Raw genomic sequence first — 25011 nt, forward strand, 5'->3', positions numbered from 1 at the left:
TTTTTTTTTTTTTTTTTTTTTTTTTTTTTTTTTTTTTTTTTAAAACTAACTCAATCCGTGGTCCGAGCCAGCTTATGCGCACCTCAACTAACTCACTGGACAATCTGCCTGACCCTACAACATTTTGGTATCAAAGAAACTCGTAGGAAATTAATTCCTAGGTAGGTGGCTACCATGGATTGAACCCTTGACCTTTTAGCCATTTATTGAAACTATGTCTACCTTTTTTACCATCAGGCCAACCCATGATGGTTCTAACTTCAACATATTAACCCCAATTTATTAATTCCACCCAGTGGGCCGAACACCCCCCTCCCCCGTGACCCAACTCTTAAGTAGTTATAATATTACGTGATCCGGAAGGAGTTTGTTATCTTTAATGAACATTGATTGTTAAGGTTCTAATTCTCTGAATATCTAACCTGAATCGTTGTTGGATCTAATTTCCTCAGCAGATTGGTTCTACCATTAAGCATTACTCTGGGGTTTGAACACAAGATTGCTCATCTCTGCATCTCGTAATTTAAAGAACTTTCTGATTCTTTTTTGGAGGGTTTCATGGGGCATGTGTGGCTTAAGTACTAGTGATGAAAGAAGTTCTCGTAGTACTCCCTGACAGACTGTAAAGTTATTGAACGCATGATGATTACATTTAAATTTCTTCAGGGAAAAGCTTGGAAGGGATGTGCATTGAGAAGGTGGGGCTGAACATTTTGACCATGATAAGGCCTTTCTTGGAGTTGTTTGCAAGTTTTACTTGCCACAAATTAGGGAAAACACAAAAAGATATAATTTCTTTTAACAAGAAATTGAAATTTTACTTTTAGCTCAAAGAAAACACTAACAGAGACGTCAAAAAGATATCCTACATGATGTTTTGAGGAAAATATATCCTTGCCACAAATTAGGAAAGAGATGATTTTTTTTTTATTTTTTTAACAAGAAGTGAAACTCTACATAGAAGAAATGAAAAGAGGCTCAAAGTAACAAAGAAATTAAAAAGATATCCTATCCTACATGATGTTTTGAGGAGAAGATTGGTACAGAAAATACTGTTAATATACGAACTCCCAAATAATAGTATGTGTTTGTGTAGTTTTATGTGTATATAGCTCTGCTTGATTTTTTTGGGGAGAAGCTACTTTTAATTTTCCATGTTTTATGAATGAAGTTGTTACTTTATCTAGCCTTCTTTAGCTAGAGTCTCAACTAGCCCTCAGACCACAGTTTTTTGAATGTTCGTCTGTGGTTGAAACGCTGGATCTATTGGGATTTTTTCTAGTCTCATGAAGGGTAGATGTCATTTATTGCATTAATCATTTTACGTAGTTACCTTCTAAAAGTTGGAAAATATCGTAATAGTCTTCTTTTTCACTGAAATTTCAGTACGCAAGTAGGTTCTCAGCCAATTATTTCAGTTGCTTGGTTACCAATGCTGCGGTTACTTGTAAGTCTTTCCAAGGATGGAAACCTCCAAGTTTGGAAAACGCGAGTCATTCTGAATCCAAATAGACCTCCCATGCAAGCAAATTTTTTTGAGCCTGCAGGTGAGGTGTTATCGAATAATTTGATCACATATCTATCATTAGGATATAAATTTTGTTAATGTGTTAAACGGATATTGATTCTTTGTTGGAGTTTTCTTTCCATTTGAACTTTGAGCATTAGTCTCATTTCATTTATTAATTAATGAAAAGACTCGTTTCCATTTTCTTTACTTCTTCCCTTTGGGGAATTTAAATGGCTTATGATTTGTTCATTTTGCCTTCATGCATTGAGATTTATTGTTTTGATTGTGACAATCATTTCTTTACTTTTATTATCTTCGTCTTCTTCTTCTATCGTGTTTTTTGTCCAAAGTATTAGTGATCTTCCAGTTTTTGAACAAGAAACAAAATTTTCATTGATCAATAAATAGAAACGAAAATTGGTAAAAAAAAAAAAAAAAAAAAAATCCCATTGGGAGAGAAGAAAGCAGAAATGAAAATAACAAGGAAATATTAAGGCAACCAAATCAAGACAAAATCATTCCATTTATGTTTTCGTTGTACTAATTGTTTTAATTTTCTTCTTTATTTATGTTTTGGCAGTGATTGAATCAATCGATATACCTCGCATCCTTTCTCAGCAGGGTGGAGAAGCAGTTTATCCCCTACCTAGGATCAAAGGATTACAAGTTCACCCTAAACTCAATTTAGCTGCGTTGCTGTTTGCAGTTAAGTGAATCAATGTTATAGAATCTAAATTGTTTGTTATTTTTCAGAAAGATTCACATTTTTGGTTGTCAGAACACGTCAGGTGCTGATACTGTAAAAAACAGGGCTGCATACACAAGGGAAGGACGAAAGCAACTATTTGCAGTTCTGCAAAGTGCAAGAGGATCTTCTGGTAATTGCACTTCTTACCGAGTAGACTTTTAGGCCATATTCGTAGTGTAAATTTTATCCTCCTTTCACATGATGAGAATGCTAAGGGGTGTCAACCTAGTTGAGATGTTCGGGTGCATTTACTGATCCATTGGCTTTAGCTTTTTTGTCTCTTCTTTATATTATTACGTACTCCGTACTGTCTCATTTTATTATCTTAATAAAGAGGCTCGTTTCCTTTTACAAAAAGAAAAAAAATGTTCCACTTGGCTTGGGTTTACCTATTTTCCCCCCATTTTTCTTTTTGTAATTTCATATCTTCTGTAAAATGCATTGCGTCTCTCATTCAAAAAAAAGGTTTATCCTTATCGTACTCTTGAAAGGCTTCCTAATGATTGCCTATTTGAACTTTCCAATGATTTGTAGATCTCTAATTCATCTCATGGTCGAACTATTTTCCCCCTTCAGTTGTGTGTGTGTTGGGGTGGGGGGTTGGCATAGGAAATAATAGGGGTACTAGCTAAAACCTCATTTAGGTAAGTTGTTAGGTTGATATTATGCATGGTTTCTTCCTTACTATTTATTGATACCCAGCCTATTAGAGAGGGTTGGTAATCTCTTCCCTATAACACTGAAACACACATAATTATTAGTGATCAGGAAGAAAAAGTAAAACTCTCCTCTTGCCATGTTCTCTACCCGCCCCTCCTGATCCTCAACATTGTTTTCTACCATTGACTTCTCAGCCGCTCGCCACCATGACTCAACCTCTACCGATCAAACCCATCATGGCAGAAAAGAGAACCCTCTTGGTAGAGATTGATCAATCTTTTCATGGCTCTTGTGTTCGAATTACAAAATTTTCTCATGAAAAAACCTTCTCCATATAGGTTCACTGGAGCACTCTTCGTTGGAGCTTTCTATCAACAATAGCACTCTTCGTTGGATCAATGAAGTCTTCAAGTTGCTTCTCATGGCACCACTGAAGCATAAGTTTTTCAAAGAACATAGGGTTGACGACCAAATCATTTGGATAGAGAAGCTATCAAACAAAAGGATTCTCTGTTGAGCTGGTGTAACTTGATTATAATGGAGGTAAAAATCGTATCCTGATTCCTTCTGGCGAAGATAGGGAAGGGAAAGGCTGGCAAGCTATTATTGGGTTTTCTAGTTTTACAACTCCGACCCCACAACCTCCATTAATGAGGCCAACAACCATGTTTTAAGGAAGTTATTCTCAAGGCCAATTCTGTTAGGAACCAAGGTAGTATGGGTTACCTTTGTCCCACATTGATTAGAATGGGATGAGCAATGTGGTACTTAAATGGTTTGGCTCTCCCACCTCAATAGCTGGCTTTTGGGGTGTGGTTCTCCAAGGTGCTCAAGTACCTAACAATGGTATAAGACTGTCTCTTATACACATCTAGATGTGTATAAGAGACAGTCTCCAAGGTGCTCAAGTACCTAACAATGGTATAAGAGCTAGGTTGTTGACGTTCCGGAGTGGAACTGACGGAGGGTTCTGACTGGGTGTGGTCGAGTGAAGTACCGTTGGAGACGTTGGCTGTTTGGGGATGGGGTATTGTTAGGAACCAAGGTAGTATGGGCTCTTTTGGCCCACATTGGTTAGAATGGGACGACCAATGTGGTATTTAACTGACTTGACTCCCCACCTCAATAGCCTATGGTGCTTAAGTACCTAACACTCTCATCCAACAGAGGCTTTGTCAAAGCTTGGCAGCTGATAGAAAAGAGCACATTCATTCGAAATTCTTCCGTCATTACTTCCAAACCTCCATATACAAGTTATCCTCAAACCCTTGTACCCTTTGGTGTCTCTACCATCATTGTGCTCAAAAGATAGAACTTCCTTGGTCATTGGTTTAAGATCCTAAGAGCAATCCAAGCCAACGTTACAGTCTACTACTTGATTGTTCCCTTTTAGCCTAACAAGGCCATTATGTGATGCAAAAACAGTGATTAAGTAAAAATCCTTGGCTCATACAGGGGATGGTAGAAGGTTGATGCCTTCAACCTTCAGTATTCTCCATGACTCATGAGGAATTTTACAAAGACCAAATGGTCCCCTCATATGGAGGATGGATAAAGATTCGTCACATACCTATGGATAAATGGAACATGGACACTTTCAAGTGATTGGAGATGCATGTGGTGGTTTTTGGAAGTTGCAAAGAAGACCCTTAATACGATGGATTTAATGGAAATTAACCTGAAGGTTCGAATAACTCCACTGCGGCAAAAATCGACCTCCCATCATCCTCATCGATAGAGGTTTTTTTTTTCTTTCTTCTTTTTTTGGTCATTATTGCTCCCTTTTCTGAAGAAGACTGTGATTGGAGATGCATGTGGTGGTTTTTGGAAGTTGCAAAGAAGACCCTTAATACGATGGATTTAATGGAAATTAACCTGAAGGTTTGAATAACTCCACCGCGGCAAAAATCGACCTCCCATCATCCTCATCGATAGAGGTTTTTTTTTTCTTTTTCTTCTTTTTTTGGGTCATTATTGCTCCCTTTTCTGAAGAAGACTATCTTACTCTAGTTATTGCCAACGTTCATGGAAAACTAGCTAAGTCACCAATGATCTCTAGCACGGAGCCCAATCAGACCCAAAAAGAGTTTTTTTCATTTTAATATCAAGCCAGAAATCGTATCATGGAGTCGTTCCCATGTTTGAACCACAGAGCTTTTTTGAGCAATCAATAGACCTACCACATACAGACAATACTACAAAACCCGCCTCTTGTAATTATTCATACACTTCTCCAACTTTGGTCACATCAAATGTGGGCCCCCACCACTCAACCAACAAGCCCATCCACCCAATCTTTCTCTCGCCCACGTTACCCATTACTTCTTCTGTTTTCCCCCAACCTTCCTCTTCTTTTTTTGAAAATCATTCTTCCCCAAAACCATTGCTTTTACTTGCCCCCAAAATCATCCAAAAATATTATCATAAACCACAAACCAACCACCTTTAGCTCTGGAACAAAAATTGCTACATCCATCATTCCTTTGCCATCTAATGCTGTAACAGAGCACTACTTCTCTAGTCTCATACCAAATCTCCTGATTCCCACAGTTATCCACCTTGCCCGAGCCCATTGATGCACCTTGCTTTGATTTCATCCTCCCTTTTTCCCCGGCTACTACTTCTCTCAACCCAATGACCCATCTGGTTCCATGGTTTCAGGAATGTGGGATTTGCATTATGGCTATCCCTGGTAAATCAAGGGGTAAATTCAAAGCTCTCTAATGCATTATGGAGGCTTTGGATTAGAGGTTGCATCTCTTCCATGAGTTTCTCTATTATTATCAGTGGTAGACCGAGGGGTAAATTGTCATGGACTCTCTTAGTAGAATCATTGTTCCCTTTTCTTTTTATCATTGTGAATGACTCTCTTAGTAGAATCATAAGATCGGTGGTAGACTTTGGTTTTATCAAAGGTTACTCCACTAGCGATGGTTCGATTCATGTTAATCATCTTTTATTTGCAGATGACACCATTCTCTTCTCATCAAAAAGGAGGAGGATATAGAAAATGTCTTCAATATGGTCGGGTCTTTTTGAAGATGCATCTGGGCTGAATATTAACTGACAAAATTATGAATTTTTGGGCATCAACTGGGATTGTTCATGGGTTGAAAACATTGCTAGGAGGTTTGACTGTAGGATGGGTTCTTGGCCTGCCGAATATTTAGGGCTCCCTCCATTTGTTAAGCCTAACTCTATCTCATGTTTGCAGTCCATTATGGACAAGATCGACAAGATACTATACTCATTGCAGCATGACTTTCTCTCAAAAGGAGGAAGATCGACTCTTCACTCTTCTAAAGACTGACACTTTTGAACCTACCCATCTACTAGTTATCACTCTTTCAAATTCCATCCAAAGTTTCCGCTATTATTGACAAATGGTTTCAAAATTTTCTTTGGTGTGGGAATTGGGATAGCAATATCTCTAACCTCCCTAGATGGCATGTTTTCGCACAACCATTGGAGGAGGGTGGCCTTGACATTTGTGATATTAGACAGAGAAACAAATCCCTACGTGCTAAGTGGCTTTGTCACTATCAAATGGAAAAGGGAGCATTTTGGAGAGATCATCAAAGCAAAATATGGTTCCCATCATTTTGACCTTAAACCATTTGGCCATTTGGCTAGCTCTAGTAGAAAAGTCCATGGACTCATATTATGAAGCAAGATCGGGAATGGCTCCTCCACTTTTGGAAAGGCGTTTTGATGCGGGGCTACACTTGCATCACGTTTGGTATGGGTTGGAACCTCTTTGCCAGGTTTTCCCCAGACTGTTTGCCCTTGCAAATTCTAAAGATGCATCTATTGCTGAATTATGGAATCCACTTTGTTCTTCTTGGGGATTGAACTTTAGAAGGCACCTAAAGGATGTAGAGATCGAAGAGTGGGCTATTTCCACAAACCTCTTGCCGGGTCTATTGCTCACCAACCATCCTTGGTTTTGGTTTGGAAGCTGGTATTTAATGGATTTTTCTCATCTAGATCATTATTGTCACACCTATATCATCAAAACCACTCAATTGGTGGAAGTGTTATTTTCAAAAAGTTATGAAAATTTCATTGCCTTAAAAAGGATTAAATTCCTCTTATGGGAAATTTGTTACTCTTGCCTCAGTACCATGGATCGACTACAAGCAAGATGGACGTGGATTTCTCTCTCCATCTTGGTGTTGCCTTTGTCAGGATAGCTCTGGATCAGTAAACCACCTCTTCATACACTGCTGAATTTTCTCATGCTATATGGACATACATTTTCAGTGCTTTTAGATGGCACTTGGCTCCCCCACACGACACTATGAACTGGATCAGTTTAATGTTTTTGGACCACTTGTTCAAGGGTCACAATGCTAACTTATGGATTGGCTTCACTTGTGCGGTTTAGTCGAAGATTTGGGAAGAGAGGAACGATCACATTTTCAAAACCAGAACGAAGACAACCAAGGAATTCTTGAATCTTCTATTTTTATTGCTCTGTTTTGGTGTAAAGATTATCAATCCCTCAAAGATCACAACTTAGATTTTATTGTTGCAAATTGGTCCTATCTTTTGTACTCCCTTTGATAGGGATTTTTTTTCCTTTTTCTTTTTTTAAATATCTATATCTATCTATCTATCTATCTATCTATATATATATCCTTTTGATTATTTCATACATCAATGAATTGATTATTATAAAAAGAACACTGAAACACACAAAATACCTGACCTCATAACATGTACTACCATCCCCTTTATACAGATTCTACATTCTGTCTACGTACTCCTGGCCCCCACCTTAGAACTTATTCTCTTAACTAACATGTCGAGGGTGTATCTTCCTTTTACCCCTTTTCATTCTGAATGGTAATCAGGGGCCTCACATGTGACTAGTTTACTGTGGTACTTCCTATTCGGAGATCCAAAAATAGCTTAACGAAATGATAAGCACACATTTTCTAATTGATGTAAGATTGCTTTTTGTCACGTGCACACAATTTGATGATGCAGAAAAACATAGAAGCTTTCTTCTTTTTGTAAGTGTGCCATCTTCTTAAACTTTATGTCCAACCTGTTGTTACGTTATTACAGCATCTGTTTTGAAAGAAAAGCTTTCATCCTTGGGTGCGTCTGGAATATTGGCTGATCATCAACTTCAAGCGCAGCTGCAAGAACATCATCTGAAAGGGTGAGCCTGTGCCTTTTGTACTTGATTGAAAAAAAGGGGAAAAGGCTAGGATCTACTTTACTTGTTTTTTTTTCTTTTCTCTTTTTGGGTCTTTGATCTTGATCTATCTTGAAGCTGAACGTAAACATTTGAATTGGATTTTTAAAAATCTGTTAGGTTATAATTAAGAACCAGGTTTTTATTAATGAAAGGGGAACTCAAGTGGTGAAGAGTTGGTGAAGGGTACTTCAAGGTACCATTACATTTTCATTGATTAAATGGATAGGTATGGCACAGTACCTTAGTGGTCATTTTTAAAATAATAAATACTCTCTCTCTCTTCCTCCCCTGTGTGTTTATAAAAATTTATTGGGGGAAGCTAGATTAAAAGAAGTCTCAAATAGTTGTTGAGTTCTTTCCTTCATTAATGTTTGCATGCCTTTTTTTAACAAGAAGCTAGATGAAAATAAAGAAAAATGTTCAAGGAAGGAGTACAAAAAAAAAAAAAGTATTAGAAGAGCCAGAAAAAAGAGGAAGAACAGAGCAGAACGGCTTAGAAGATCTTGACAAGCCAAAGAGCCGAAGCAACAAAAACTGCTCTCATCAAGCTGCAAGAGCTGCATCAAGATGCTGCCAAGAAGAAAAGAACATCAAGAAACCTTTGATGAAAGTCAAAAAATAAAAGAAAATGCCCATCTTCAGTATGCAAGATCATTCTTGTTAAAAGAAACCACCAAAAAGAAAGCAACTTAAACTGAAAAGAGCCAAAAAGCAAAGGAGCAACATTAACTTTCTCAATCAGAACCTTCTCATGCATGCTAACCTCCAGTAATTGGACTGAAACACACTACCCACTAGTTAAACTGAAAATATGAAGGCGTTCTAGTTCAAACAAATATCTTGTAGAGAATAATTAGAGAAAACCTTAAAATGCGAATACCATGAGGAGGCAAGAAAATGAGCTGAATCCAAACAAATAGACCAAGAAAGGGATTTTTCATGAAAAACCTGCTGATTTCTTTCAAACCAAATCTCAGAAAGAAGAGCTTCAACTGCATTATACCACAAAATCTATGAACTACTTGCCAAACAAGAACCCATCAAAATCTGAAGAGAGAATTTTTCTTCATTTCATCCCTCTTTTTTGAGTGTTTGCATGGCTTAAAGTTAACACTAGTGGTTACTTCTTGGAGATCATTTTTGTAATCTACTATAAGTGGATGGGTTTTCTCCTTTTTGTAATCCCATTCCTCAATGAAATAAACCAAAAAAAAAAAAAGAAAAAAAAAGAAAAAAAGAAAAAAAGAAAAGAAAAGAAAAGAAAAGAAAAGAAAAGAAAAGGAAAAAGAAGAGGAAGAAGGAGAAGGAGAAGAAGGAGAATAAAACTTAACACTTGTGGTATTTCTATACTTATGACCTTTTTGGGTTTATCCAACGTTTATCTTTTTTGGTCAAAGTTATTTTTTTTTTGTTTCTCTTTTATAGGAAACAGAAACCCAAGTTAGTAACCAAAGTTGGTCAAACTTTTGATACTCAAAGTTATTTTGAACTGAGGATTCTTGAATAACTTTCTGATTATTTTATTTTCCATTTTGGGCAGCCATAGTTCACTTACTATATCAGACATTGCTCGGAAGGCTTTCCTCCACAGTGTAGGTTACATCCTTATTTGTGGGTTTTACATGTTATAGAGATTTTGGTTTCTATCTGCAACTTTTAAGTTTAAGTTAAATGTGAAAGTTTGTTCTAGAAAGTGTAAAGGTCTCTGATGAGGGTTTTTTTTATCCAAAATCTTGGAATTTTGTATGTCCTCTTCAGAATTGATATGTTTTTCAATTCAACTCTTCTGTTTATTTTTCCTTGTATTTAAAGAACTATTATATCTTTCTTGTATTATTTTCTAGCATTTTATGGAAGGCCATGCAAAAAATGCTCCTATTTCTCGGTTACCTATCATCACAATTTTAGATTCTAAACATCATTTGAAGGATGTTCCAGTTTGTCAGGTATTTTTTTCCAGTGCAATGCTTGTATTGTAAGGATTTTCATTTATATTGTGTTTTGTGGGATGTCTAACATTATTGTATAAAATGACAGCCCTTTCATTTGGAGTTGAATTTCTTCAGTAAAGAAAACCGAGTTCTTCATTATCCTGTTAGGGCTTTTTATGTAGATGGTCAAAACCTCATGGCATATAATCTATGCTCCGGTTCGGATAGCATCTATAAGAAACTTTATACATCGGTAATATTTTGACTAATGTATTCTCAATCATTATTACGTAGTCTTCATTTTATCCAAATCAAAAGGTGGTTTGCTGAAGGCTTTTAATATTGAGAAAAATTTTATCTTGTAGATTCCAGGGAATGTTGAATTTCATCCGAAGTTCATTGTTCATAGTACAAAGCAGCGTCTATTTCTTGTAACTTATGAGTTTAGTGGGGCCACAAATGAAGTTGTACTCTATTGGGAAAATACTGATTCTCCAACAGCAAACAGTAAATGTACCACAGTCAAAGGTATGCCTTTATATGTTCAATTTGTTTCAGTGCATTATGATAAATTCATGAGAAACACAGGCATGATTGGGAACATAATTGGCATTCTTTGCATAATTGGAGTCCCTTCTTAGTTGGGCTTCTTTTTGTGGGCTTGGTTTTTTGTATGTCTGTGCTTGTATCCTTTCATTTTTTTTTTCTAATGAAAGTGGTTGTTTCTATAAAAAAATAATTGAATCACTATATTTTTGGTGTCCTTAGGTCGAGATGCTGCTTTTATTGGGCCCAATGAGAATCAGTTTGCTATTCTAGATGACGATAAGACTGGACTTGCTTTATATATACTACCAGGAGCAAAGACTTCACAAGAGAATGACAATGAAAAAGTTCTTGAAGACAACCACAGTGCAGATACTAATAACAATTCTATCCGTGGACCTATGCCATTTTTATTTGAAACTGAAGTGGATCGTATCTTTCCTACTCCATTAGGTAAATGTGTACACATTATCTATTAATCTATTCATGTTTTATTCTATTAAATTAGTGCCGAATGCTGCATTATGCTGATAGATTAATTCATTGCATTTGTAGAATCAACATTGATGTTTTCATCACATGGGGACCAGATTGGCTTGGCAAAACTGGTTCAGGGACATCGAAATTCGACAGCTGATGGTAACTATATACCAACGAAGGGTGAGGGGAGAAAGTCAATTAAGCTGAGAGTAAATGAGATTGTACTTCAGGTAAGAACTGTGCAAGAGAAGTAAGAACTTGTTGTTATGTGAGGAATTATCTAAGCATTTTTCTTTCTGCTTTTGGTATTAGTATGAAAGGGGCAGCAAAGGAGAATACTTTCAGTTATTTTGTTTAAATGGTACATGTACACACATACATGTGGCATATCATTTAAATTGGACATGGGGATGATGAAGAAAAAGGGTTATCCTAAAAAAAGTATGACACACCTACAAGGACTGGGTGCATTGGAATCCATTTTAAATATGAGAATGACCAAGAAAAATGCACAAAAAGAATTTGAAACCAATTTCAGGAGTTGAGGAAAAGCATCCTGAACAAAACAAGAGCAACAAGATATTAGAGTACATGCTATTGAAGTACAAAGTCGATGTTAATAGAGTTATTTAAGAACTCTCCAACTGGTGCGTAGAGTAATTAGAGAGTAGTTATAAAGATATTATATTTCGCCAGTTGAGACACTAAGTAGGAGCAGGAAGAGAAATGAAGTCCCAGAGGCCATCTCAGGAAATTTTTTGGCATTAAAAAAATGATGGAAAAGGTTAGATCCCGAATTACAAAGTTGTACTCATAAGAATGGGAGAAAGCAATGGTTGGGAATGGTAAACACGTAAAGTGAAGGGATGTTTGTGGGGAAAATGCGGGTGTTGTGATTTTGTGGGGACCATTAGGTTTCAGGTAATTATTGTTTTTTGTATGGGGTTGTTATTAGAAGGCTTATTAAGGTCTTGAGGGTGAGGGGGAGAGTATCTTTTTGCATTTGCTAAATTTGTAGCTCTTGAAACACCCTTGGTTTTGCAAAATCAGTAAATATCTAATTCGAGACTTATCATTTTGGTATTAGGGTACCGTTCTTGGTGGAGGAAAGATGGACAACGGAGTGTAATGTTGGAAGAGATGATAGCAATGATGCAAGAAAGTATGGGAAGAGGGACAAACGAGTGTAACCTTATCATTTTGGTATTAGAGTATGGAAAGATGCAAGAAAGTAGGAAAGACGGACAGCAGAGTGAAACTCTCTGGTTTTGCCAATTCAGTAAATATCTAATTCAAAACTTATCATTTTGGTATTAGAGTATCGTTCTTAGTTGGAGGAAAGATGGACAACAGTGTAACCTTGTAAGAGATGATAGCAACAATGCAAAAACGTATGAGTACTAGGAGAGGATTGATTTGAGGTTGGAAACAGTCCTATAGGGAATGGAAAAAAGAATTGATCGAAAGGTTATAGCAGTGCAACTTGGAGTGGATGTGAAAATTGCTAATCAGTTTTTGCTAGTGAGAAAGGAGATTAGTCATACATTTTGGAGGCTAGCCAGATGATTGAGCAAAAAAGGCTATAGTGCCTCGAAGAATGGTCAAGAAGGGGTGGAACATTAGTGGAAGGTCGAAGCTTCGATTCCTCAAAGAGAACTCGAACCGATAACGGAAAGCAACCCCTTGAAGTGGAAACAAGGGAGGAGGTATATATCGACACATGCAGTGAGGCAACTAACACGGTCACATTGTATGAAGTCCCATTGTTCGCCACGTGGTTGAGGAAATTAGTGGTGCCAATTTTCAAGGGAGAAGATGAAGAAGACCCCTACAGTTGGCCACATCATGTAGAATGGTATTTTGTTGTGAATTGTTTGATGGTGGAGGACAAACTGGATGCAGAGGTATTGTGTTTGAAGGGGGAAGTCCTTGATTGGCACCAATGGGAGGATGCTAAAACGTTGATCACAATGTGGACCGAATTTCACAAGCAATTGTTGGCGCAATTTTTGTCGGCAAAAGAAGAATACAGACGCTTCCAATTCCTAACGCCAACTCAAGAGACATTGTAATAGACCTACTAGCTATTACCGATGGTCTAAGCAACTATTGACATCATTGAAGGATGTTTCCAAATTAGCCCTTAAAAGTAAGTTCGTGAGTTGGTTGAAAGAAGATATCCAAACTGAGATGCATATGTTCAAGCTTGTGGGCCTTAAGGAAAGATGACCATGACCCAACCCAGTTGATAATGTATAGAATTGATTTTTTTTAATAGTAGGACCCACAAACTCCTTGGGCCAAACGAAAAGTACAGTTCACAATTCCTACTTCTCAAACTCCTTGGCCAAACACACCCCTATAGATTTGTACAGAAGGCTAGTAAGACTTTGAGAGAGCTGGTTCCTTAGTCAGAGTAAACGTCTAGTGTCATCCTGTGGTAGATCATTGGTTATTTGGTTAATCCATAGCAATACTTGTAAAATAAAACATAACCATTTTATTTCAATCATAGCAATTGACAACAATACTAACTAGCCATTTTTTTATATTCATTAGTGGTGGTCCTCTTGGGATAGGGATGTAATTTAGAGATCTTCTTTTGTATAGGGATGTGATGAGGGTGCTATAGATGTGTCAACCTAGTTGAGATATCTGGATGCACCTACTGATCCTATGTTTCTATGTTATTGTAATTTTGCTCTTTTGTATCATTGTATTTTTTGCCTCTTTTCATTTCATCAATGAAAAGGTCTTATTTTGTCCCCCCAAAAAAAAAATAATAAAAAAAAAGATAAGGAAACTACAACTTTAAAGTAGTTATCTAGATCTAAAACTCTAAGCCTTGTTAGATGGAGAATGAAGTAGAAATTTTAATATCTTATAAAATCCTAATGCTTGATACCATTATAAGAAAGGGGCAGCAAAGGAAGTACGCTGTCTTTCTCCCAGTCATTAGATTAGGTACATCAAAAAACCGCCACATAGCAAGTCCCCCAACAAAAAAGAAGCTCTCTCCTTTCTCCTTTCCCCTTCAGTCTCTTACCCTTTCCTCCGACCTTCTTCTTCCTCCCGTCCGGCCACATTCCTAACAATTCCGATTTTCCTCATCTTTCTTACTTCTAGCTAGAGTTTTCTGGAATTATGGAAGTAAAAAGTTGCATTATTTTGGATCATTTCTTCTGTATGTGGCAAGATGGTTGCGGTTTCTTTGTGGAAGATATGAAAAGTGGTCTGAAGATATTCTTCTCAATGGCTATGGCACAATGACTTGATTTCAGCATGTAAAGGTTATTGAATGGTCCGACTTGAACGAGTTGATCAAAGTGTTATTCGATTGTCAAAGTTTTGTAATAATGAAAGTTGTTGTGGAGTGTGCGGTATGGCCTTCAACAGGAGGGAAGAAGAATATTCCCTTATGGAGATGGCAAGAACTCGAAGAAATGGTTAGTTTCTGTATCAACAGACCCTTCGCTTCCCTTATCTGCAGATGAGTTGCAACATTTGATTATCTGGGAAAAGTTTGATTATGAGGCTAAGGTTAGTAAGAGGAATGTTGTGGAACCAAATTCTGTTTTGAAAAGGAAAAATATACAGAAGTTCTCCGTGGTTCAACTTTCAAGCATTCCCATGTCAGTCATTCAACATTTTGAGTTAAGAAGGAATTAGAAGTTTTAAACTTGAACTTGAATTCCTTGTTCGTGGTGTCTAGATTACTTGCTCACTGTTCATGGTCGGATGTCAAGATTGCTTTGGAGGAGTGCTTCGGACTCGAGTTTCAATCAATCCATTTATGGATGATAAAGCACTATTGAAAGTTGATATTGATCCAAATTTATTCAAGAATATTAGTAGATGGAAGTTATTTGGCAAACTTCATTTGAAAGGGGCTGCTTGGTCAGACAGAGCATTTTTCTAGACCAGACTTGGTTTATAGTTATGGCAGATGGATTCGTATCAAGAATTTACCCCTAGCATACTGGAAAAGCTTGGTTTTTGATGCAATTGGGCAACAATTTAGGAGGTTTGATAAGCATTTCCTCCCAAACTCTTAATTGTCTGGATTGTTCCTCAGCTATTATTCAAGTTGAAACGAATGTGGTTTTATCCCAGCTTCAATGAGTATATAAAAGATTTAAATCTTGGAGACTTTACCATCACTTTTGAAGCATTAGGAGCTCCAAAAATTCAGGATTTGAAGTGTTAAAAAAAAAAACGAAAGATTAGGTACATTACATTATATACCTATACACCAACGTGCAACATGCACTTTGTTCCTCTCTTTCTCCTTCTGGATCTAATGTTAATTTAATTAAAGACAATGTACAGAACGTATCCCTTGCATATTCATTCTTTTGATTCCGGTGGAGATTTTGAAATTAGTTTGAATAGAGTGGAGTCTGAAGCATTTTTGGAAGAAAGAGTGTTTGAAGAGCCTGATCTTCTGGACTCATTTGTTGATGCTTTTGAGACGTTACTTCAGGATGATGTCCAAGATAATTTGATTGTGGCTTCTTAACCTTTGTTGCCAGTTATTATTCCTTCCTCAGTTCCTTCAAGGTTTTCATCTTTAATTAAGGCTTGTGGTTTACAACTCAAAGAAATTCACCCTCTCTCCCCTCTCGTAAAGTTCTAAGGAGTTGAGGCAACTTGTTTTGCTAATGAAAGTTTGATTTTTGCTTCAAATATTAGAGATTGTGGGTGTTCTTTCTTTGGAGGTGCTTTATAAAGGGTAGCTGGTTGCTTGTTCACTAGTTTTGGAAGTCTTACCTGGTGGCGGTTTAATATTACTTAGACTCAGTGTCGTTCTCTTGTTGGAAGATTGTAGAGTGTTAGGAGAAGGGTGTTTATTTTTATTTTTATTTATTATTTTTTTTTTCAAGTTTCTTGGCATTAGTTCATCAAAAGTATTTTTGAGATTTTTAGTTTGTGCATCATTAAACAGTTTTCAGTTTACTCTTTGTTGGTCTTTTGTTGGTTGGTGGTCTTTTTTTTGGGTTTCTTTCGTAGTTTTGTAGTGGCTTTTGTTTTTTCAGCAGCTGAAGCAGGCTTGTAGGTCGAAGTTGTTTAAAATTTTCTCTCTATTTGGTTGTGTTTGTAGATAGGATCTTTCCTTTTTAACTCCTTGTGCGAGTTTATATCTCCTAAACATTTAATCTTTTTCATTATATCATTGAGAAGTTGTTTCTTGTTTTTTTAAAAAATATTATATACATGTATTATCTATTCACATGAGATTTATATTTTGATAGGATGCATTTTTACATAGTTGGAAACTCTCTCTTTAGAGAGGTTGTTGTGGGTTTGATTTTTTGTATGCCCTTGTATTATCATCTTTTTCAATGAAAACAGCTGTTTCTATTTAAAAAAAAAAAAGAATATTTAAGGAAAAATTCTATACTATATAGAATAATTAAAAGATTACAAATTAGCTAATAAACTGAGTGTGCTAAAGTAACAGTTATAACATATACTACCACACCTGATAATTGCATCGTTGTGCCTGGGCTGTGAGGGCTCTCCCCCCCACACTAAAATTTAACTAAAAAAATATTAGTTAAATGAATTTGTTTGATATATATTTTGTCACGAGGTTTATTATCTTCTAATGAGCAATCAACTTTTGAAAAATTTATTCTTCTGGGGACCAATCATTTTTAGGATGTTCATGGAAAAATCAACCATTTTGCTTTTGCAGGTTCACTGGCAAGAAACTCTTAGAGGGCTTGTTGCTGGAGTACTAACCACCCAGAGAGTGCTTATGGTTTCAGCTGATCTTGATATACTGGCAAGGAGTTATGCAAAATTTGATAAAGGAATTCCTTCAATATCCTTGACATTAGTTGATTAGCTTTTCTTTGTTTACCTATTAGGATAAAGACAAAATTGTACATCTGAGTTCATTTTTATTTTTTGTTTTGGGAATATATCAAACCTGTTTTTGGCGAGCTGTATAATTTAAAACTAAGTTAAAAGTTTGATAATTAGTGGGAAAATAATGTTGAAGGGCAGCTTGTATTTAACTCAGTTCTGCAACTCTTAGGAAATGTGTACCATTATAAATAATACTAACCAGTACTCCGTTATATTCTGGAAACAGGAGTTAGGCTTTTTATAACGCTTAGAACTTTGTCCACAAATTGCGACCTTTTCTGATCAAAAGCTTGTTGAAACACTTAACTAATGTGCACTATCGATCCCTGCTGTGGATTGGACCTGCACTCGTTTTTTCTACAGCAACAGCGATTAGTGTGCTTGGCTGGGATGGAAAGGTGAGGACCATTCTTTCAATCAGTATGCCTTATGCAGGTGCGTTTCACAATCTAGGCGTTGATTTTCTTTCTTCCGACTGTATATTTCTTCCATTTACTGTATTTATAATGTATAATGTATTTATCTATGATTTATGACATAACCAGAAATATTGTATTTTTCTTATATATGTCTGACCAGAAAGGTGCTACTTCCGTGCAGTTCTTGTCGGTGCTTTGAATGATCGCTTATTGCTTGCAAATCCAACAGAGATAAATCCCAGACAGAAGAAGGGCGTGGAGATAAGGAGTTGTCTTGTTGGACTTCTTGAACCTCTTCTTATTGGTTTTGCTACAATGCAACAACGATTTGAGCAGAAGCTTGATCTTTCAGAAATATTATATCAAATCACATCAAGGTTTTCTTCTTTGCAGCTGCAGATTTTTTAGTTTTGCGGAATATGCAGTCTTCTTGGTTTGGATCCTTAATAAGATCTTATAAGCACTATGTTTTTTCTAATGGATCTTTTATTATCTTATCTGTGTTGAATTCATCTGAAGTTATGAAACCTGACTTGTAATGTTACTCCATGAAGATTTGACAGCTTGCGTATCACTCCAAGGTCTCTTGATATTTTAGCTGGTGGTCCTCCTGTCTGTGGAGACCTTGCAGTGTCCTTGTCCCAAGCTGGTCCACAGTTTACGCAGGTGAGTGATGGATAATGTTGTGCTCTCACCCTATTGTACTTTCCAAACCTGTCTCTTTTAATTATTTTTATTATTAATTGAAATCTCTCTCTCCATCTGTTGCTCAATGAATTCAGGTGTTGCGGGGTATATATGCTATTAAAGCTCTTCGTTTTTCTACTGCTTTATCTGTTTTAAAGGATGAATTCTTACGATCTAGAGATTACCCAAGATGCCCTCCAACCTCTCATTTGTTCCATCGGTTTCGGCAGTTGGGTTACGCATGTATAAAGTATGCAGATAAGATCACACTTCCCTTTTGGTTTTCTTTGTTGTGATCTTCAATATCGATTCAATACCTCAAAATTCATTGTTTCTTAGTACTGAGTGTGCTTTGGCATTCCTCCCTTTTGATTTTCATATTTATCCTATTGTTTGAATTAATTTTCTTACTGGGAGGGCTTGGTCGCTTTTGGTCATATGCTGCTTTAAATGCTTCTTAAAAAAATCTAGTGAGTTGTGGTTCCCTGATTCCTTTATTGGAACTTGTGAAAGTTCCTTCTGGCTGCTATTGTCTCTTTTTATTTTTCTTCTCTCCCTCTGGGAGATTGTATCTCTTAACAATTTTCTTCCTAGAAAAGTTTTTATTTATTTATTATTTTTTTTTAATTTTTAAATCTGACTGAGTTAAGCTTGCAGGTTTGGTCAATTCGATAGTGCCAAAGAAACTTTTGAAGTTATAGGAGACAATGAAAGCATACTTGATTTATTTATCTGCCACCTTAACCCCAGTGCATTGCGGCGTTTAGCTCAAAAATTGGAAGAGGATGGCACAGATTCTGAACTGAGGCGATATTGTGAGCGAATTTTAAGGGTCCGATCTACAGGATGGACACAAGGCATTTTTGCAAATTTTGCTGCCGAGAGCATGGTTCCCAAAGGTCCAGAATGGGGTGGTGGAAACTGGGAAATCAAAACTCCCACCAACTTGAAGGCTATACCACAATGGGAACTGGCTGCAGAAGTGACGCCATATATGAAAACAGATGATGGTTCTATTCCTTCGATTGTGGCGGATCATATCGGTGTTTACCTTGGCTCAGTTAAAGGTAGAGGCAGTATTGTTGAAGTAGTAAGTGAGGACAGCCTGGTCAAATCTTTTACACCGGCTGGTGGAAATGTTGACAAGGCCACTGGGCTTCAAACACCCTTAGCAAAATCCATTTCTAATAAATCCAAGGTATCTTCTGATGGCGAGTCAAAGGATAATTTGATGGGTCTGGAATCTCTTATGAAACAATCTTCTAGTTCAGCCTCTGCAGATGAACAGGCTAAAGCAGAAGAAGAGTTCAAGAAAACGATGTATGGTACTGCTAATGATGGTAGCAGCAGTGATGAAGAGAATGTTTCAAAAACACGAAAGCTGCACATTAGAATACGAGATAAACCAGTTACATCTCCAACAGTTGATGTGAAAAAGATTAAAGAAGCTACGATGCAATTTAAACTCGGGGAAGGATTTGGTCCACCCATTAGCAGAACAAAGTCATTGACTGGCAGCACCCAGGACCTTGTGCAAAACTTATCTCAACCTCCTGCTACAACTGCTTTAACAGCTCCAATTGTTTCTGCCGCCCCCGTTGATCCTTTTGGTACAGATTCAATGATGCAACCTGCACCAGTCCTACAGCCTTCTACCCAGGGCACGACTGCCGGAGTTGCGGCCAGACCCATTCCAGAGGACTTTTTCCAAAATACAATTCCTTCTCTTCAGATTGCAGCTTCCCTTCCTCCTCCTGGAACTTACCTTTCACAGTTAGATCCAGCTTCCCGTGGAGTTGAGAGCAACAAGATCTCTTCCAACCAGGCCAATGCACCTGAAGTTAATGTTGGCCTTCCAGATGGTGGTGTTCCCCCTCAAGCCTCTCAGCAACCGGCTGTACCATTCGAATCAATTGGACTACCTGATGGTGGTGTACCACCACAATCCTTGGGTCAGCCCATTGCCATGCTGCCTTCAGTTCAGCCAGTTCAACCAGCTCAGCCTTCACTTCCTTCTCAGCCTATTGATCTCAGTGTCCTAGGAGTTCCAAATTCTGTTGATTCTGGAAAGCTGCCTCCACCTCAAGCAACTTCTGTGCGACCTGGACAGGTTCACGAATCCTTTTGTATCAACTGGTGTATAAATGCTCAACTATTTGCAATGCCGTCATGCCTCTCTCTAGCTCTAAAGTAACGTTTAATTTTGTCTTAATTTCTTTCTCTATCATTTTCAACCTTAATTTCTTCATGCAGGTTCCCCGTGGTGCTGCTGCTTCCGTATGCTTCAAGACTGGGTTAGCGCATCTAGAGCAGAATCATCTTTCAGATGCTTTGTCTTGTTTTGATGAAGCTTTTCTGGCACTTGCCAAAGACCATTCTCGAGGAGCTGATATTAAAGCTCAAGCAACCATATGTGCTCAGTACAAGATAGCTGTGACTCTTCTTCAGGTAATGATTTCTGAGGTCCTTCAGTAGTACACTAATTGTTTTCTAGCTATTGATGTTTTGCCAAGTAGAAAATAAAAGCAAATATCTTATGAATCAAATATCTTCAGCAGTACAATTGTTTTCTAGCATCCCAGACCTTGGTTGTATAAGAATTGCATTTTCTGCAGGAAATTGGACGATTACAAAAGGTACAAGGACCAAGCGCACTCAGTGCCAAAGATGAGATGGGCAGACTATCACGCCATTTAGGTTCTTTGCCTCTTCTGGCAAAGCATCGGATAAATTGCATTCGAACTGCCATAAAACGGAATATGGAGGTTCAAAATTTCGCCTATTCTAAACAGATGCTTGAACTTCTCTTCTCCAAAGCTCCTGCAAGCAAGCAAGATGAGTTAAGGAGCCTCATTGACATGTGTGTTCAAAGGGGTTTGATGAACAAGTCCATCGATCCACAGGAAGATCCCTCGATGTTTTGTGCAGCCACCCTCAGCCGATTGTCAACGATTGGTTATGATGTATGCGACCTCTGTGGTGCTAAATTTTCAGCTCTAACGTCTCCTGGATGCATAATCTGTGGCATGGGAAGCATAAAAAGATCAGATGCTCTTGCAGAACCTGTACCTTCACCGTTTGGCTAAACCAATTTGGCACTGCTTCAAAGATGAACGTTCATGGTTTTGGCCATTAGTGAGTTTGCTTGCATATTCCCCAACAAATCCCCAACACGGCTGAACAGAATACATTTGAAGAACTGATCGAGTTGTTGTATTATATTATATAGTTTGTATGTTTGTATGTGGGTTTCTTCTTTTCCCTTCCCTCCATTTTTTGGCCTCTATTGGGATCGTTTGTTTTAATATAAGTTCCTTCCATGTAATTTCTTTGTAGTAAATGATTGGTAGCATTGGCTCAGTTTTGTACATTTCATTTACTCTAGTGAGACTAAAGCCTATTATTAAATGTTTTCCCCCTCTATTAGCTTTTTGGGTTGGATTTGGGGTCTTAAGGAATACGAACACTTTAAATTATTTATGGTATGTATACAAAAGTGTTACGTAAAATTTTTATGAAAACCCATCATTGTTCAACCTTTTGTATGTGCCAACCAAAACATTTCTGAACTAAAAAGGGAAATTACCTTCAGTATGTTTTCAACCATTGATGCATTTTGTTTCGAATGATTTTAAAATGTAACCTTTTTAAGTCTTAGAATTTTTAAGAATTAAGTAAACTTTGAGAGAAAAATGCACTTTTAAGTTTCTCTACCAATCTCTCGCCTTCCCTCTGTTCTTAGTTTAACGAATTATGCCCTGATCTGTTTCTCATAATTATTCCCCTCTGCTCTTCCAATCTCACTGTTTTCGTATTATCAAAGCCACCAAAACACAAAGCACCCATCAAACTACTGAATTCTAAGCACAGAGGGAGATGTAATGAAGAAGTGTGGAGAAATTGCAGAGATTGCAGTCATGGAGGTGGTTGCTAGTGTACAACAAGCAGGACGCTGCGACGGCGACAAGTTGTGATTGGTGGTGGATAGATGGGCGTTGATAATTGGTGGGATGCAATGGCGACTAGTGGACGGTGACAGTGGCATAAGGATTGAGGAAGAAGGTAATCTGGTTGAATTCGAGACTATTTATAATATACCAATCCACATTAACACATAATGGTCAGGTCATTATTTCATTAAATTAAGGTTAAAGTCAAATATTATTTATGGGTGTTTCTGAAGATAAAGTCTTTAAAGACGTTTTCTTATCTTTAAAGTATTTTGATTTTCATGAAGTGTTTAGTTTTCAAGAACTTGAGAGTTTTCTGATTGTTTGAGAATTCTCACTAAGTTTTACTTGGAGGTATAATTTTTTTATAATAGTCGAGACCTTTTTTTTTTTTTTTTTTTTTTTTTATTGCATAAATGGCTGAAACAAGAGATATCTGAACCATTGCAAAGATATCTGAACCAAATGCTAAATATGTAAAAAAAATTTTGTTAATTAAATCAAATAACATTAGCCTGTATTCAAATTCTAAAACAAGATAAGATCGTAAATTTCTAAGATCTTCTAATTTTGATTACTAATTCTGAAAATTAATCTTTGTAATTTTGAAAATGTCATTTTTGTCTAATCGATTTCCAGTGAGACTTGTAACTAATGAATACAATTACCATGCAACTGCAACCAGGATGGCACCATTGAATGGGAGCTAACGTGGAATTCGTTTTTTGTTAGCTTAGTTTGTAATAGAAAAATATGAATATGAAAAATAGTTTGACCATTACGTTAACAACAATAAATTTGTAATTTTCTGGGAGAAAATATAACCAACAAAATAGAAAAAAGATATGTACACTCTAATATGCTTATTTCAAAAAGTGAATAAGTTCAATAAGTTAAGAATTTGACATTGGAGAATGACTTACTTTTCTTGAAGCTATAATGATAATGTATTTATAGTAGTAGATGACCTAGATATTATCCCTGATAGAATTTCAAAACTACACTAGGATAACCCTTTAGCTTAACCGATCGGGGCATGCAATGGACATGCCCCATTTTGCATTTTGTTAGGCTCATTCTTGTAATGGGATGATGCTTTTGGTTGGGGCATGTCCCATAAAATATTTTGTTAAGCTCAATCTCGACCTAAGACCCAAGACCGAGCACGTTGACGTGGGCCAAAGGCCCAATCCAACCTCCTCTGCTAATTTTGGTCCTAAGTTGTTTTTGGCCTGAATCTTGTTATTTTTTTTTGGTCTTGTTGCTTTTGTTTATGTTATGTTGATCGCCCCTTTCGTCCAAAATTACTCAACAATAAGCTTAATCAAGGGTTAGATTTTCATAATTTCATTCTTATTATTTTAATTTAGAGAAATTTTCACAGGTAGAAAAAATATCAAACTATTTACAGAAATAATAATAAAAAAAAACATTGATAGACACTAATAGACTTCTATCAATATCTATCAGTGATAGATTTATAAAAGTTTCTATCACTATAGTATCAATGGTAGACTTCTATCAGTTTCTATCATTGATAGACACTGATAAACTTTTATCAGTCTCTATCAATGATAAATTTCTCTATTAGTTTCTATCATTGATAGACTTTCTATTAGCGTCTATCACTGATAGACTTGTATAAGTTTCTATCATTGATAGTATCAATGATAGAATTCTAGTAGTTTCTATCACTAATAGACACTGATATTCTAACAGTGTCTATCAATGATAGACTTGTGTCAGTTTATATCACTGATAAACGCAGCGTCTATCTGTGATAGACATTGATAACAATGTCTACCACAACTATTCAAAAGCAACAAAACTCAAATCTAGCATCCAACTTCATGAGTGAATCAATTTAATACCAAAACTTAATGGGTGTTCAAGAACCAAACAAAATTAATCCAAAACGCCCCAAATCTTATCCATTACGGTAAAAAATTTGGTAAACTCTAACGCTGGTGGCGAAAAGACAGTAACGATGAAGATTGGGTTGCATGGATCTAAGAGTTAGAGGAAGAGAGAGTAAATCAGGTAGAGAGAGAAAAATCGACTCACTGCGACGACATACAACCAGATTTGCGATGTAGACCTAAACAAACGGTTAGACATGAGTGCAGTAGCTGTTGAACGTTAGAGTGTGAGGGTTAGAGAGAGACCGAAATCAGACCGAAGAAGAAGAAGATAGTACATGGGTTAGAGAGAGAGACCGAGATCGAACCAAAAAAGAAGAAGAAGAAGAAAAAAGGGGAAAGATGGAGAAGAGAGAAGATGATTAAATTTTGTAATTAGTTCCTCTTAATTTTTTATTTTTGAAAATCACACTTTAATTTATGTGCATGGCCTCACTTTCCGAAGTAAATTAAAGTGGGATGGTTTTGAACTTTATCTAAAGTTAATATCAATTATCAAAACCCTTTAATACAACAAAAGGAAAGGCAAATAATTTCCAATAATACAACAAAATGGTACACTCTTTCGTCAAGAAAAAGGAAAAGAAATTAATGATACAAAATATATATATCATAGGCGGATCATTGGTGGGGTTACGATGTTGATCTTTGTTCAAATACTAATTTGTCTAGCATGATAATAAAATTTGATTTTATTGACTTCTCCAAAATATATAATAATGACATTTTATTTTTGGTATTACACTTCAAATTTTATTATTAATCATGGCTGTCTATAATTAATAATTTCTATTTTGATTTATAGATGGCACCAAAATGATAGACAATGAGTAGTTTTCATAATGATATTTCATAGAATTTATTTTTCTTTATAATAATAATAATAATTGTTTTGATAATGTGGTTGAAAAGTGAATTCTATGTATATAACTGGATGACATGAGAATATTTCGAAGGAAAATATTTAGATGCACTCGAACTATACCTATTTTATATGTAATCTAAGTTACACCTAATATAAAATTACCTTTTATAAAAGAAAAATAAAAATTTTCTTAATTTTTTTGTGTGGTAAAAA

At 36.5% G+C, this 25011-nt stretch overlaps 1 protein-coding gene across 2 annotated transcripts in view; it reads left to right on the plus strand.

Moving 5' to 3' along the window:
• LOC120088266 overlaps positions 1–21485 on the plus strand; it is a 31274-nt gene extending 9789 nt beyond the window's left edge. For both annotated transcript variants that reach the window (XM_039045420.1, XM_039045421.1), the window contains 18 exons: positions 1387–1547; positions 2091–2215; positions 2289–2388; positions 7992–8088; positions 9668–9719; positions 9972–10073; positions 10165–10311; positions 10424–10586; positions 10827–11057; positions 11160–11314; positions 16783–16911; positions 17276–17393; positions 17559–17754; positions 17932–18043; positions 18160–18314; positions 18722–20174; positions 20318–20512; positions 20680–21485. In XM_039045420.1, the coding sequence (XP_038901348.1) occupies positions 1387–1547; positions 2091–2215; positions 2289–2388; positions 7992–8088; positions 9668–9719; positions 9972–10073; positions 10165–10311; positions 10424–10586; positions 10827–11057; positions 11160–11314; positions 16783–16911; positions 17276–17393; positions 17559–17754; positions 17932–18043; positions 18160–18314; positions 18722–20174; positions 20318–20512; positions 20680–21150 (4162 nt within the window). In that variant the 3' untranslated portion in view covers positions 21151–21485. The remainder of the gene's footprint in view (positions 1–1386; positions 1548–2090; positions 2216–2288; positions 2389–7991; positions 8089–9667; positions 9720–9971; positions 10074–10164; positions 10312–10423; positions 10587–10826; positions 11058–11159; positions 11315–16782; positions 16912–17275; positions 17394–17558; positions 17755–17931; positions 18044–18159; positions 18315–18721; positions 20175–20317; positions 20513–20679) is intronic.
• Positions 21486–25011: the final 3526 nt, after the last annotated feature.

The sequence above is a fragment of the Benincasa hispida genome, chromosome 10 (genome assembly GCF_009727055.1).
Source record: "Benincasa hispida cultivar B227 chromosome 10, ASM972705v1, whole genome shotgun sequence".
NCBI classification, from domain to species: domain Eukaryota; kingdom Viridiplantae; phylum Streptophyta; class Magnoliopsida; order Cucurbitales; family Cucurbitaceae; genus Benincasa; species Benincasa hispida.